Source organism: Ornithodoros turicata, chromosome 5, assembly GCF_037126465.1.
Source record: "Ornithodoros turicata isolate Travis chromosome 5, ASM3712646v1, whole genome shotgun sequence".
Taxonomy (NCBI): domain Eukaryota; kingdom Metazoa; phylum Arthropoda; class Arachnida; order Ixodida; family Argasidae; genus Ornithodoros; species Ornithodoros turicata.
Window position 1 is genome coordinate 7,911,599 of NC_088205.1, and position 15,318 is coordinate 7,926,916.

General features: G+C 43.9%; 2 protein-coding genes across 2 annotated transcripts in view; one reads left to right on the top strand and one right to left on the bottom strand.

Moving 5' to 3' along the window:
* LOC135393920 (ecdysone-induced protein 78C-like) overlaps positions 1 to 5,440 on the top strand; it is a 64,727-nt gene extending 59,287 nt beyond the window's left edge. Inside the window, exon 9 of the mRNA XM_064624270.1 lies at positions 2,738 to 5,440. The gene's annotated coding sequence lies outside the window, so the exon portion shown is untranslated. The remainder of the gene's footprint in view (positions 1 to 2,737) is intronic.
* A 4,145-nt stretch (positions 5,441 to 9,585) lies between these two features.
* Positions 9,586 to 14,107, bottom strand: LOC135395285 (DNA repair protein complementing XP-C cells homolog). Its single transcript, XM_064626517.1, has 6 exons — positions 11,555 to 14,107; positions 10,694 to 10,919; positions 10,464 to 10,632; positions 10,055 to 10,148; positions 9,879 to 9,972; positions 9,586 to 9,806 (listed from the first exon to the last, which is right to left on the bottom strand). Exons 1-6 carry the CDS (start codon positions 13,939 to 13,941, stop codon positions 9,711 to 9,713), a joined length of 3,066 nt encoding a protein of 1,021 aa, XP_064482587.1. The 5' UTR covers positions 13,942 to 14,107; the 3' UTR covers positions 9,586 to 9,710.
* Between the last annotated feature and the right edge of the window lie 1,211 nt (positions 14,108 to 15,318).

Sequence of the window (15,318 nt, forward strand, 5' to 3'; positions counted from 1 at the left end):
GAAAGCTCATTAATACAATATTACCGCATCTCTTTAGTTCCGTGTATACTTTATACGATTTAGACCATTCACAGTTGCCAACTGGCATTTTTTTTTAAATTCTGTGAGCCATAAAATTAGTCAGAATTATGAAGCTCTTTGTAAATCTTCCGTATTTTGCCTGAGGCAGGTTTTGTGTCAAACCTCTGACTTTCTTAAACAAGAATAATGGTCATAGGTGATCTGCAGTGATTTGATCCCAATATATACAACATATCACACTCCTTCTGAGATCCAATAAGATGATCCACGAGCTTGATGTCGCTCCCTAAAGACATTGGCAGACAATGGGAGCACCAGATAGGTGGCTCGTGAGGACAAGTGGCATGCCATAGCGGACACATTTTTGGTGTCAAATGAGAGCTCATCCTCCCACCACAATGCATCACGGCAGAGTTGCATTGAGTCATCACACTGCATGGCTGCTTCTGAAGCCACAAGTATTTGCTTTTTGCTTATGTCTAGAGCCTGAAGTTTTCGGGAAATATTTTTCCCTACATTCGGGGGGTAAAAATCGGGTAAATAAACATGTGCACTAAATTCATGCAAATTCGGGTGAAAAAACTTCCAGTACGCTAAATTCGGGGAGAAATCGGGCTCTGTTATTCAAACAAATTGTAGCGGTTTGGTACAAATGGTGATTTAACTGCATTTTTCTGCCAAACAAGTAAGTTAGTGCATTCCTACAGACATCCCAGTGAGGGCAATCTGCCGGGTAAAAATTGGATTTCACCCTAAAGAGGCAACCTTCAATTCGAGGTGCAAATTCGGGGAAGAATCGGGTAAAACCTTAAAACTTCAGGCTCTATGTATGACTCTTTGCTCTGGTTCATACAAATTTTAAGATCAATACTATTCGCTCAGCCATACTCGTATCCATATATCTGTAAACTTTGTTTGTTTTTTTATTTACCACGCCACCTTGCCTGCATTGTAATGCCACAATCATGTCAGTGTTGCTCTGCTGAGACAGGCAGCTACGCACTTAGTGAACTGGCTGTGACCCCTTTAGAGCACAAAAGACATGGTGCAAATTGCATGGTGCCTTTGAAAAGGACAGCTCCGTCACCACTCTATTTAAGCTGCCTCGCATTACGACAGGGGCACAGCTTGTCTAAGAATTCTAGTTCTGACGAGTGACGACTATGCTTTGCTTCGTAGATTCCAAATAGAAGAGCTTAACAACATAACTTCTAATGGTACATATACACGTATCAATGTGGTGTTGATCCTCCTAGGCACGGAGGGTATACCAAAGACACGGAAAATAAATGATGCTACGCGTGGCGCCATATGTACCGTGACTTATCCATGCACGTTAAACTCAGCCTTGTTCTATTAATGTGATTCACACTGAAACATTTCAGTGGTTGTTACATCGCCACATTGCTGTACTTGCGCATTCACTATTACTAAATCGTCGAGACATTGCAACATATCAAACCGCAAGCTCGAGCTTTTGTTGGAATGCTCATCATTGTTAACAGCGTAGAAGAGGAATTGCAGATATTTGGAGCGAATAAAGTGTAATTTCCCAATATTCTAGGAAAGGATGTGCGAAACGATGTGTCATACAATTTACAGCACTGGATGCTGAGGTTAGGAGTTCAATGTGTCAGTCCCCACAGCTTACGAACCACACAACGCACCGCAATGACGCACTGCCCAACTCATTTGACTACACTTCATTCTGGCTTCAATCTTATTGTCATACACAGTACATAGAGCAGCTACCCTACTGCAAGCTCACGACCTCACATGACCAATATGCTGCCTTACCTGCAAAGTGCAGTGCATTCCAGCTTCAACTCTCCTCGCACGGTGGACAGGGCATATGTGAGGCATAGGTCGAGAAGTTACCCGTCCAAAAGAACTTACGAGTTAACTTACAAGTTACGAATTAAGTTACCGTGTGAAAAATTTTACGAAGTTAATAACGAAGTTCTTCAGCTTGAAATGCGACTCGCAGTTACGCAGTTACTTAAAAAAAAGAACGAGTTACTTCCAAGTTACTTCGGACACAACATAGCACTACACAGGTGCAGCGGAAGTGAGCAGTTGAGTTCGACCTTGAGTTGCCTGCGGAGGAGTGCAACATGCTTAGATCGTTTTTGTTTATGTCCAACAATTCGAACGCTTTGCATCTTACTCTCTGTGGGCGCACCATGGTTCAGCTTCATTTCAATGGCAGCGGTTCTTACTTCCTGAATAGAATACTGTCATTGATTGAATATTACGTTTTATGGCATAAAATGCTATGAAAGAACCAGCGAAAGCAAGAAAATATGTGGACGTGAGTTGAAAAGTGAATTAAAAGTAACTTAGAACTTAGCTTAAGTTACTTTGGCAAAGTTACCTGAAAAAGAAACAAGTTCCTCTGAAGGTTACCACGGCGCAAAAGTACCGAGTTAAGTTACAAGTTCAAAAAAAAAAGAAACTTAGTTACAGTAACGAGTTACCTTGATCTCTCGTGAGAGGGTGCTTCCCTCGCAGATGAACATCATGATTACTTTATACCGGGGTGGAGTCTCCGGGCCAATTCTGTCCTAACCAAGCAGACTGAATTCTTACATCAAACTAATAGAGACTGATTGACTTCTTCGCTGTCACAGGAATTTTCTTTCTGCATCTGCATGACAATGCACGAGCGTGTGCAAAGTCTATGGTGATGACCAAAGTCATGCTTTTGTCATTTCAGGGCATGTGCATTGGAGTCAAGTTCATTTGGTTTGAAGTACCATCACTGTGTTGCATTGTGTGTGCGTGCATTGCGGTGACTGAAAAATGGGACTGTCGTCGTCATGCATACAATTAGTGGAAGAATCTCTGATTTGGAACTTTCCTCAGCTTCAGTAATTTATTTCATCTCAAGAGGTTGACTCGTTCAGTGGACCAATGGTTTGCTTCCACAGCATTGTGCTAGCTCTGGTGAACTTGTTTGATCGTAAACCGGCAACATTGGTCACGTGGGAGCGCCAACGAGACATCTTCTTTCGGAGGTGGTATCGGATATGGTTCCTCCTAGGAACACCCATCCAGGCCTTTTCATGTTTCTTTAAACCTTCCACACCTCTGGGATACTTGGTTTTCTTCATCAGTGGTGACATTGACACAGAGTATATCATAGCTTACATTGTTTTGGTTGTATGGTTTTCTGGAGCAGTGAGTATCTAGGCCTTCTCTGAGAGCAGTGTTCCTGAATCGCGGGTGGATTTTCTTAAGAAAGTGGACACACAGACATCCTTAACATGGTTGCGACCATGGGGCTATGAGAACTGCATTGAAAGTTCACAAGCAGCTTTAACTAACGTTATTAAATCGTTAATGCAAACGTTATCGTACCAAACAACCAAATACCGGTACCGGTACCAAATAACGTTAACGTTATCTGGTTCCAGCATTCGTGAAATGTATCATGAGCTCCTTAAAGGGGTAGTGAAGCATTCGACTGTACTGAAGGGCGTAACTATAATGGAAAGTACACAAAGCATTCTCCACGAAACGGAACGAGGTGTTCCATTGTATATAAAGTGTCACAGTGAAGGACACTCCGGCGGACTTGGTACGCTGGGTGGATCACTGCAGCATCTATGTGATATGTACGAGCAGTTAAACGAGTTAAAAACGAGTTTAAAAGTTAAACGAGAAGGGCACGAGAATGCGTGCCCTTCACGTGGCCACCACCAGCTCCGTCCTGCGTGCTTTGACGCGACCTCCGTAGGGGTCGAGAAGAACGTCTTGACGGGAGTGGTCGCCACCAAAGCGACAACCTTGCTGCGGAAATTTTGTCGGAAATTTTGTCGGAAATTGTGTCATTTTTGCGGAAACATGTCTTAGCTAAGGGTCATTCAACAGCTTTGAATTTATTTTGATTTTAGTTTTTTTTTTTTTCTGTGTGTTCTTTTACACTTCCTTAAGACATGTGCTTTTCAGGTATTTTTTTTTTTTTTTTCAAAGCACAGTTTTTGATATTCAGAAACCTGATGTCCCCTGCCATGCACTATAATGTTGACTGCCTTGGCAAGCCCCTTTCAGGCTGAAGGTGTCTGGGCAACACTGCTCTAGAGGTTTATTCCCTGTGAATGTACATTTCTGTTTGTTCCCATGAGGTTTTGCTCTAGTTGTGACGGTTTATGAGCACCAGGTGTGAATGTTCTCCCGTGTTTGCGTCCTTAAATAGAATATTTCAGTGTTGAACTTTCCTTTTTTTTTTACTGGTGGAAAGGGCTTATATTTATTGAACGACACTTCTTCACTAGTGGCAGCATTTGACTTGTCGTAGGCAAAATGTTGCTATAGTTACCTTCTCATCTTCATTGCATAATGCTCTTTCTGTGCAATCCTTCATCCTCCGAATTTCATTACGAGGGGCTGATCTGTTTCCGAAACGAGATGCCTCAGCCTAAACGCGAGAGGTTATTTAACGTCGCATTTTAGAAAAAACCCCGACTAGCAGGCTGAAAAGTTGTCATTGCCTGATGAGCCAAAGTTTTTGTTGACCCGAGTGAACCACCATCACACCAGTGGTAGAAGTTTTCAATTTTTTTTTTGCATCGATGCTTCGCAGAGTTCTCGTAAATTTTAAGCACAGTGCAGCATCACCAGTTGTGTAGAAGCCATTGTAGCAGGTGAATTTCTTCCAGATAAGACTCTCCACATAGGACAGTAAAACATGTCCGAGATGCCCCACGCACAGTGACGAAAACACGAGTTTGTTTGCCTTGCGTTTCGATGGGTGGAAATTTAAAAATGTTCAGAATGCATTTTTTTTAAGTAGTAGGTCTCCTATGCAGAACATGTCGCCACGGCTTCTGTTTTTCATCCAGTCGTTATTGGGACAGCCATCTTGGTGGTGTACGAAGCCGTTTTTCGTGCACTTGTCGGAATGCTGTATTGTAACTGTAGATTTTTGCATTTTTGTACTCTGAACGAAGAAACAGGTGGTCTACGGTGACATTCCAGATGCAATTTTACTTGACGCGTTTTAAGAAAACAACTTACGTGGCCTTACCAGATCGTATTCGTTTGGGTTCGTACGAAGGCCCTTGCTGCCTTCATAATAACATTTACAAAAGCCCAAGCCATGCGAGTGATGGTGAGAGAGGAGTAAGAAGGTGGTTGCAGTTTCTGTAATGTTCCAAATTCTTGTACCGTTTCTTTCCAGTGAATTTCCTCTACGACAGCTTCGTTCACCGTGACAATATTTTGTCTGGCAACAGAGGAAGCTCAGTCTAAATTCTGCAGTTTGTTACCCTTTCTGCACAGTTGCTGGCCTTAGTTGGACTTCGTTGCATGCTTAGTTGAATCTTTGTGAATGCCTATTTGCTGCCGGCCATTCATGAGCAGTGGCATAGCCCGACCTCCAGAGTAGGGGGAGATCGATGCAACCCCCCCCCCCCCCCCTCCCCACCCTACTAATCCTGGGTGAGGGGAAGAAGCGGGTTTGATGCGAGAAATGAAAGAGAGGCAGCGAAATGAGATATGAAAATATAGAACATTTGAACGTTTAATGATGTGTTTACGTGTGGGTTGTCATGACCGGTGAGGCCACGTCACAAGATTTGAAAATTAGCTCGAAAAGCTCATATAATTTCAAAACCATTCAAGTGTGACGCTTAGATGGGCTCAAATAACTGCAAGAACTTTCGTGATCGTCATACTGGACCCCTCCTATACAGTGAATCCTCGTTAATATGACCCCCCGATAATCTGACATACGCGCTTTACGACCAGACCCCTGGGGAACAATGCAGTGAAACCCTGGCAAACCCTCCCGTTAATACGACAATTCCGCATTATGACCAAAATTTTCGGGAACGACCATGGTCATAAAAACGAGGGTTCACTGTATGTATAATTTTTTCTTTGATTTGCACGATTGCGTGGGTCGACCCGTGGCAGGGGGAGGGGGGGGGGAGGGGTACTAAGCCCTCCGTGGCCACGCCCCTGTTCATGAATTCGGGTGCCTGCTTCCGACAGATTTTGTTAAAATTATGCCCTTTCATGGGATTGCACAGTCCAACCAACGATGGGCAACATGCAACACCTCTACAATTGCATGTGCATATTGTATGTCAGTAAATTTGGAGCATTGCAGACTGTTACAGTGCATGAAATTGCAATTGCTGTCTCATGATAGTTAAGCCTCAGTTGTCTTGGGGGCGGGGAAAGTCACCTCAAAACTTCACATTAATCTGCAGTGCAGCCAAAAAGTACTGTAAAACTTTTTTCTTCTTTGCTAGGGGCTCCCTATATTTCTGATGTTCATTCCACCCATGCTTAACACATTTTATGTTGAGCAGTACCAGTTACATATGAGCTTGTCAATATGGGTCTGTTGCGACGTTTTCAGAACAAATCATGGCGAGTTCAAGCATTCGGAAGGATGCATCACTTGCTTAGAACGATTCTCAGAAGGCCCTTTTCCTCTCTTTTCCTTCATTACTAATGTTGCTGGTTCAAATTGCTTTCTACATGGCAGAAGTTAAAAAGCAGCTACAGAAGGAGAAACGAGCTACCTGGCTGCTAAATTTTCGAACAATTTTTTTTTTTCTCAACTGCTCCTTTTGCAATAGAATGTGCTCAAAACATGCAAAAGTTTTCTTTCTTTCTTCAGCTTTTGGTTCCTAAATGAAAATCAAAACGAAAGTGCAGCTGCTGCCCCAAGAGCAATTTCACTAAGTACAGTTGAGCCTGTTTATAGTGGTTGTGAAAACTGCTTGCTTTACTGCTTGCCTACAGCAAGCAGAAGGTTTAATTGATAGCAGGAGGCCACATGTAATTGCTCATAAACATATTATTCGAGATGCTTGTGATGCAAGTTGCTTGTAAAAAAGTGGCTTTAGTGTCTTTCTGGTGAAATTATGGGGCCAGCATTACTTGGAAGTGGATCGATACAAGATGTGTGTCATGACGAAGCGTGGGATGAAAATACTTTGCGAACTCAAACATGGAATGGTTCCGCTATCTTGAATGTGTTCCACACTTGTTCACTGTAGACTGGCTCAACTGTAGGGATTGTCATATCTTAACTCCAGGATATGCATTGCTTAGAATCAAACCTGTGCAAGTTCCTATTTTCGCTATTGCAAGCAAACTCTGCTGTATTTATTGTTTCCACTCTGAAGTAGTGCACTTTCTCTGTTGTATGTCGCTGCCCTCTTGTTCAGGTAAAGAATTGGGACGTGGTTTCTGCGAGTATTCCCCCTCAGATGTGCATCTCTTCTTATTTATTAGGAATGATGGTTAACGTCTATTGTCATGTGCTAATATTTTCTCACTCAGTTGAATGTTGACATCTTGTACAGTACGACAAGAGTCTCTCGTTTACGGAACACCTTTAAATGCTGCGCAGTTCTTTGTTTCCATTGGTGTTGCCCTTTTGTACGCTTTACACTGCAGATAGCAGGACAGAGGCAACAAAGAATCATTGCAGATTTTTGATACTTCAGTGGTGTGAAATTTAATTTCTTGCAACAATGTGCTAGTGTTTTATGCACATAGCCGAGGTTTTTTACATTTTATACGCACGTACAAGACACTGTCGTACTGTAGAGCTTTTACATTTTTGGTATGCGACAGCAGGCTCTCCTTGCTATACGCAAGTTCTGTCCACAAAGTACAAACATTTATGTTTACTTTTTATAGTAGGAAGCCTTCATAAAGCCACTGTTCACAAAGGTTTGATAAGAATGTTATACTTGATGGGGGACAGTGAAGTCTAGAGCGAGCAAATTATTTAAAAGACTTAACGGAGCTTGAAGCACATTTCCTGCCATGAGTGATACCTCTTGGACCTTTGTTTAGCGTACCTTCTTATCTTCACTCTGTGGTTTGACGTGTCACGAGAAAAGGCTTAGAACTTATGAGAGTTGCCCCTAGACGGCATTGAGTAGAGTTTGGTTTGCGGAACTTTATATGCATGGCAGAAAATGTACATTGCCTGAAAGGGAGCAAAATGACAAAATGGAACAGCTGCAGCCAAGGATTTAGAGAGTCTTGAGTGGTGGTCATGAATTGCAGAACGTAACCTACTTAGATCTGAGTAAGGAAAAGCGCCAGTTTAATTGTTGCTGCTGAAGCACAGTCCTGGAATCGAGAATGTGCATGTTAGTTACAGAGGTGTATGTAACAATGGTGTCTGAGGGTGCAGACCAGTTTCGAGATGAAGTGTTCGTTTGAGATTGTTACCGGTCGTTGCTTGTGTCAAGTTTGTGGTGGATGGATAGTTGGTCATGCACTACTTTAATACCACTACACGTGGTTTTTGAGTCAGTGTTATTTGGTGAACAAATAAAGTTATTGTGAAGCTTTGTGTACCCCGCATGGCATCAAATGAAATCCCTTTTAAGGAATTCTTGTCATAAACAAAATGTGAACATAAACGAATGATAGTTTGTAATGCGTTCATGACCAGCTGTCCCCGTCCCCGGTGTTGGTTCCCGCTCGCATAGCCAGGGGATGGGGAAAGGAGGAATTGCTTTTTCAGACCTGGCAAATAAATCGGATGCTTTCAGTGTGTGTTACACAGTCCCATCTCATGTCTGCTGCTAACATACACTCCATTCATTCATTCAGAAGTGCCCTCCTCTGAATGTGGGAAAATGCACGAGACCTAGCATTCTTCAAACCCCCTCTCCCCCTTCCCAGGCTATGCTGCTGTTGGTTCCTGGCATTGCTACGTTTTGCCGCACCAGTAGTGCTTGTCCAGTCGTGCTGCCGACAACACGTTTTCCGTATTGTCTCTCGATGGAAAGTCTCTTTGCAGAGTTAGTAGTTGTGCACTGTGAACAAGTGAAATGGAAAGTTGATGTATCTGATAGTCATACCCAACAGTTATCGGCATGTTCTAGAGAGAGAGATGCTTAGATGGTTACACTGTCCCCGATAGGACAGCGAAATGTGTGAAGGTACTGCTGGTTCTGCTGTATTTGGTGCCACTGTCGCAGTAAGACGAAGCACCAGTGAAGTAAAATTTGCATTAGAATGCTGCTTGGTTTCTGACAGACACTGGCACCAAAAGCTTGATGATGCAAGATGCGGCAGGTCTCTGTTGCACATGTCACTCTCGTGTCCTAGACACGCCCCAGTGCTTTGTGCAGTAGAGTCAAGATCTCAAGAGCAAGATTGTTGTTGAAGAGTTTATTAAGTCTGTTGCGGTTGTTGACAAATTCCCGAAAGTCGAAAACATCTTGCAACTAGTGCAGCACACAAAGGCAGCTGTGTACATGTTCATGCTATTTCCCCCCTTTCCTCTCTTCATGTTTGTGATGGCAAAAATGCTGTCACGGTAACGTTCAAACACACCTGAGATGACTTCACTGCCAGAGATGTGTTGGGACTCGGATAATATATATAAATATATATATATATCGCACCAAGATACTTTTGCTCACCCATTTTACTTCTGTTTCTTTGACTGAGGCAGCAGGTATTGTATTAGTTGTTAAAAAATAAAAAGTGTCTATTCAGTTGGTTGTTATTCGTTCATCTTTTAGGACAAATGCACAACAGAGGGTCCATTTCAGCTGGTGTATAGAACAGCAGTGCTGTAAAGTGAAGACACAAAACATGTTTTTAATTTACTCTAAAAATTTATTTACAGGGTAAGTAAAATGCTTTTACAAAAGAAAGAAAATTCCGGGTGAACTCTCGGAACGCAACAAACTAGTTTAATCATCGTCCAGATACTTTGCTCTGAGTCTCTCCCTGATGAGAACACCTTTGATGAGTCTTCTCCAATTGCCATAGATTCGTTTCTCACGTTTCTGGAACAAAACACGTAAATGGTTGTCAAGGCCAACACTGTCTGCACTCAGACATCTATGTTGCAAACTTACCTCTGCCTGTTTCTTCTCGATATTACTTTGTTCTTCCGCCCACGCTTCCATGAGTGTGTCACGAAATTCCTCACATACAATCCAGCCATCGAACCTGCAATTATGGTTTGAGAAGAGAACAAGATTGCTATATTAATGGCAACCTTTCAGTAGAGGATCTACACCAATAAACGTACACAGGATGTGATCCACGATGATGACCTTCGAATCCGATGACAGCCGGTGCGCAGTCAATACCCAACTTTGAAGCTACACGGCAGAGGCCAGGAACTATGCGAAAGTAAGAAGAAGAAGAAGAAAAGGCATGGGATATTTTGTGTATCATCTATAAAAGCCATCTATTTTGATTGCATAAAGTATATCACAAAAAAAAAAAATTCTTAGGATGCAGTTTACTACCCCACTGCCCCCACCCTGTTCCAGCATCGCTGCTTGACTGCGGGAAACCATATTTAGAGAGGAATTATACTGTAGAGAAAGAGAAAGAAAGAAGAAGCCGTACAATGCACAGTCTATTGTTATTCACTGTATTACTGGCTATCGCACAACCTTTCAGATGATCTTACGTTTACACGGAAGCCTTACCTTGCAAATGCACTGTTCCGATGGGAAGCATGCTGGGCTTAAACATCTCGACATTTCCGTAAGCATTGCGTGGAACTTTTCCGTCGAATGCTATTGGGGGCATGTATTCCTCTGTCTGCCACATTCCAAACAACTCCAAGGGCTGGTCTGTCACTTTCTGACCAGAGAACTGAACAAAAGAAATACGGTGCATCGCAAAATGCAAAATCAGCTTTCCCGGCAGCGATTACCTTGTCATACTTCGGTCTCGCTTTGACAATCTTGTATGGCTTCTCATTAACCCTCACCATCCTCGCTTCCCGTAGCCACGTCTCTCGCGAATGTAAGGCCTGTACGCACTCTCTCGCGTAGACGGGTTCTCCCTTCACAAACCCAAGCGTTGGGGCATCGCTCGGGTAAATGGCTTGGAACTTCAACAGGTGTCTCTTCAGCGCGTAGAGCGGGTGGTTTTTGAACCTGCATGGACAAGACATGCACCGTTGTTTGCACAAACACACAGTGGAGACAACTGCGGGACATTGTATGTTCAGTTTTCAGAACAAAAGGGGTTTTGCCCATCTCGTGGCCCATTTCAGAAAATTTGAAGGTGGGGTACTGTACGATTTGCTGTCTTTTTTTTATATAAAAATAAAAATTCCATGCGAGTGAGGACAGGAGGAAGGAGTGGGAAAAAAGTGTTACTACGTGTCTTGGGCTGACTTCAGGTGGAGCTGTGCCAACATTTATCTGCCGGAAAACGTCAGACAGCAGAGTTTGTGCAAAGGTTCGAATCTGTGCCACTTCCCAGTCTCACTGTGGAAGGCGATCATCCTATCACTATGCCACGTAAGCTGGCATGTACAATATGCCTCTCTCACTCACGGTGTAGCTGGACCAGGAGGCCTGTCAGCCAAAGTTTAAATTAAAATATGCATACTCTGCAGTGAAGTAGATGATTTTTTGTCCATACTGGCCTTCACAGATACTTTTAAGGGAGCATGGCTGGCACTGAGGAAATAAGCCGTACAAACGGAAGAAATGTGGCAGGGGTCGGAGACGAAACAAACAAATAATCGCCTGTTAATGTGCAAGACGAATGAATAGACTCTTACTCTGCTATGGAGCAGGGCAGTGGCAGCTTTTGAAGCTTGGTCTGAATCTGCCTGTCTTCTTCGAGGTCCTTCTCCCTGTTGAGTGGCCGATAAGGTTCCAGTGTCTCTGCCCACCACTTCTCATTCACCCTTTGTTTCGGAACCGTCGTGAGCCATCCAGAGGCATATTTCCTGGTGAGGTCTTTGACGCAGTTGTCGTGATCAAACCCTACGACATAGAGGATTGGGTCTCGAATCGTTGGCTCCACTATGGTTCCGATCGAGCCATGCACGACATCCACTGGTACCCAGCGGGAATCACTGTTGCAGAAGACTTCCACCCAGTGCTCAATTACGGCCTCATCTTCAGACTTAGCCTTACTTCCGGATGACTCGTCACAGTCAGAACTTGATGCTTTCTTGGTTTGCTTTTTGATACCACTTTTAGCTTTATTGTCACTTTCTTTCTCTTTCGAGCATCCAGATTTCTTTTTGCCTCGACTCTCCATCTTCGACGACTTGCTTTTGCTCACCTTATGTTTGTGCGGTTTAAAATCGTCGTCACTACAACTCTCACCCAAATGCGATTTCTTTTTTGTTCTTTCTTTTTCATCCAGCCTCTTGCTTGATTTTTTTGAGTCATTGGGCTTCTTATAATCAATCTGTGTGTCTTGCGAGTTAGAATCATCCTCGGATTCTTTCGGTTTTGGCTTAGGTTTCAACAGATCTTCAGTCTTCAATGCAACAGGATATAAAGAAACGCAGAGGCGACCCTCGATTTTCAACGAGCGGATTATTAAGAGAAAGAGCAACGCATAATCTCTGATGCACGTCGTGAACATGCTGCTCAGTGCGACCATTAAGGCACCCGAAATGTCCTTTGTGTCCGACTCTGAGCTCACTTTGTAAGAGAACACCCGACGGAATAGCTTTAACAAACGATCAACGTCTAGATAAGTAGTTTTTCTGTTTGCGTAATTGTGGAACTCTTGCGGTACCAGCGATAGGGCAGTGGCATGAAGCTCTTCTTCGAGGAGAACGTTGTTTATTCGTAGTCCCCATGCAAGAAGACACAGAAGGTGAACCTTGTGCTTGTATTGCTGGATGGCTTTACGTCTCCTGTTGATCTGTAGCCGGACGTGTTCCTCGGGATCAAATTTGTGTCTCTTACGCTTCCTGATCACCGTGGGGGCTTGGAGAGTGATCTCCACACCCTCGCGTGGGATGGTTGGATTGTAGCTATCTAACTCAGTGGTGCTCCCAGATGCTGTGACCTCTTCCCAGTCGGACGACTCTGATAAATCATCGCTTGTTTCACTCTCATGTGGCTGTTGCTCGTTTGCTCTGGTCCTTTTGCTGTCTTTGCGAGCACTGACAGGTCTTTGGTTCATCGATGTGCTGCAGGATGACTTGCTTGCCCTTTTAGCATTCGCACCAGACGACATTGCAGCCTGCGTTTTCCTCACCCCTGATGATTCCGATACTGATGTACTTTGTTTGCGCTCACTTTCCTTTTTGCTTTTTTTCTTCCCTACACAGGCGTTTGTTTTAGCGAGGATAGCTTTGGAACTTTCTGCAGACTTTTTCTGTTTACTGCTAGTCATATTTTTTTTCTTCTCACATGCCTTACCTTCATCCTTCACCCCACCACAGTCCTTGTTGGGTTCATTTTCCCTAAGCATGTCAGCAATGACATCTTGCAGACAGTCTTTCTTGTTGTCCTCCGTAGTGCTTTTCGACTGCATGTTATCGTACACCTTTTGGATCTTGGAAATTGCTTCCAGGTTAGCACGGAAGATGTTATTCGTAGCCATGTCGTCTGCACCTGTCATATCGTTCGATGACTCGTGACTTCGATCATTACAGCTCGCCTTTGGGACCAAAATTTCTGATTGTGAGCTCGATTCACTCTTCGCACATGGAGCACCTCGCGATGCTCCGTGCTTAGTAGTAGCGCTACCGTCAACAGATTCGAAGTCTTCATCACTGCTTGAAGATTCGTCGTCAGACAAATTAATTGCGAGTCTGTCAATTTCGAATGGTTTCTTTTCACTGTCTGAATCCCAAATATCATTTTGAGCGATGTTGTCTATCTGTTTGGGTTTCTTCACTGGAACCTCGGTGTCGGAAGATTCCTCCGACTCGCTATGAGCTGCCGCGCTTGGTTTGTAATCTGCGTCAGAGTCCGAGACATCAGATTCGCTGTAGCGGCGTTTCCCAGACCGTTCTTGAAGTTGTTCGCCGTCCTCATCGTGGTCGTTATGTGTTGATGGAAGCTGCTGCCTTTTTCCTACCAGCCTTGCGGATCTTCTCTTTTGAAGGACATCGCTAGATTTCCCAAACACGTGCGTCTCATTGGTGGTCTCGGCGTCTCTGTTTATTGTTCTTTTTGTCCCTTTCTTGGGCATCTTGATTTGCAGTTGTCACGCACAAAACATTACGATGTCATCCAAGCAAAACCCCTAAAAAATCACGTTTCGACTTGTGAAACCGCGCACATAATGGTTGCTCAGCAGTTACTATAGTAACAGGACGCTGCCATATTTGTTGTCAATGTTGCTTGAGAATACGCTAAGTTGCGTTCCAAAGTTAGCAGATACCACCTTTCTACGTTGTATTCGGAAAAGATTATGAGGGACACCGCACCACTAACTCAAATAATCTCCAGCTTCCGTACACCTCTTCAGGTGAAAGATCAGCACTACTTCATTCCCAGGTGGGATACACAAGCTTTCTGGGTAGAGGTGGGTGAGCAGGAGGGGAAGTCTAGGACAACATATGCTTGCATTAAAAAAAATCATGAACAAATGGCTAAAAAGCAAGCGAGTGGTGAAGATTACGCATAGTATAAATACCCCGAGACTAGGAAACACCTAGTCTCGTTTTTTTTTTTTTACATTATGCATGCTTGAGTTGTTAAGTTCAAATGAATCATTTGGTGAAGACATAAATTGACGGGGATGGTCGAGAAATCCGGTCTAAATGCGTCCCTGACATGGGCGTTCCAAAGATTCTTTCCAAGGAGGGGGTAAAAGAGTTTCTGGGAGGGGCGGGTGGGAAGAGAATGAGTGTACATGAAACCTCCAATATGCAGCGGATCATAAACCACGACGACCTGTATGTAAAGAAGATGAAAGGAAGTGCCTCAGGGCGAGAGCCGCCGATATCTTGAAAAGTCTTCTTCTGCTCTGCATATCAGAAGAACAGTCTCCTGTTCGAAATATCGGCGGCTCTCATTGTGAGACACTTCCCTTCATCTTCCTTATCGGTCGCTTGATTTTTTACCATATGTATGTAAAGAAGGCAATTTCCACATGTGACCCTGGAGCTCCGGGGGGGGGGGACAGTCCTCTTGCCCCACCCCCCTCGGTACGCCCATGGACCCTGTCGCTGTTGACGTCGTCGGGAAGCCGTTCCAGTCGGGCATAATGGACCGGCAATCAAGAGTCATAGGTTCGAGTCCCGCTACTGTCTGGAATTTTCGACGACTGCCTCGTTTGAATCCATCTATGTCTCCTTCCCTCAGCGATGGCTACAGTTCTCCAAAAGAGAGATGAACAAGAGAAAACTCGAAACATAATCCTGACAGCATAGATGCGGGCGGCCCGTGAAAAATGTGAAAAATACTGCTTCGCATATTTTGTCTACAGACACGTCGGGAACACAATTTTGTTTTTATTTCCACCTTTCGAGCATCATCCACTTTGTTGATTCGGGAAGGCGGACAGTTCTGCTCGTCTATGTCCTCGAAGTCAATGTCGCTTCGAGCAGATATTTAGTCTGAC

What these genes read in the sequence shown, in the direction of transcription:
- LOC135395285 (XM_064626517.1), bottom strand. Translation starts at nt 13,941, where the DNA reads ATGCCCAAGAAAGGGACAAAAAGAACAATAAACAGAGACGCCGAGACC. An exon ending in CGAGACCGAAGTATGACAAG is followed by an intron (nt 10,633 to 10,693) that starts GTAATCGCTGCC and finishes TCTTTTGTTCAG; the next exon opens with TTCTCTGGTCAGAAAGTGAC. An exon ending in CATCGTGGATCACATCCTGT is followed by an intron (nt 9,973 to 10,054) that starts GTACGTTTATTG and finishes CCATAATTGCAG; the next exon opens with GTTCGATGGCTGGATTGTAT.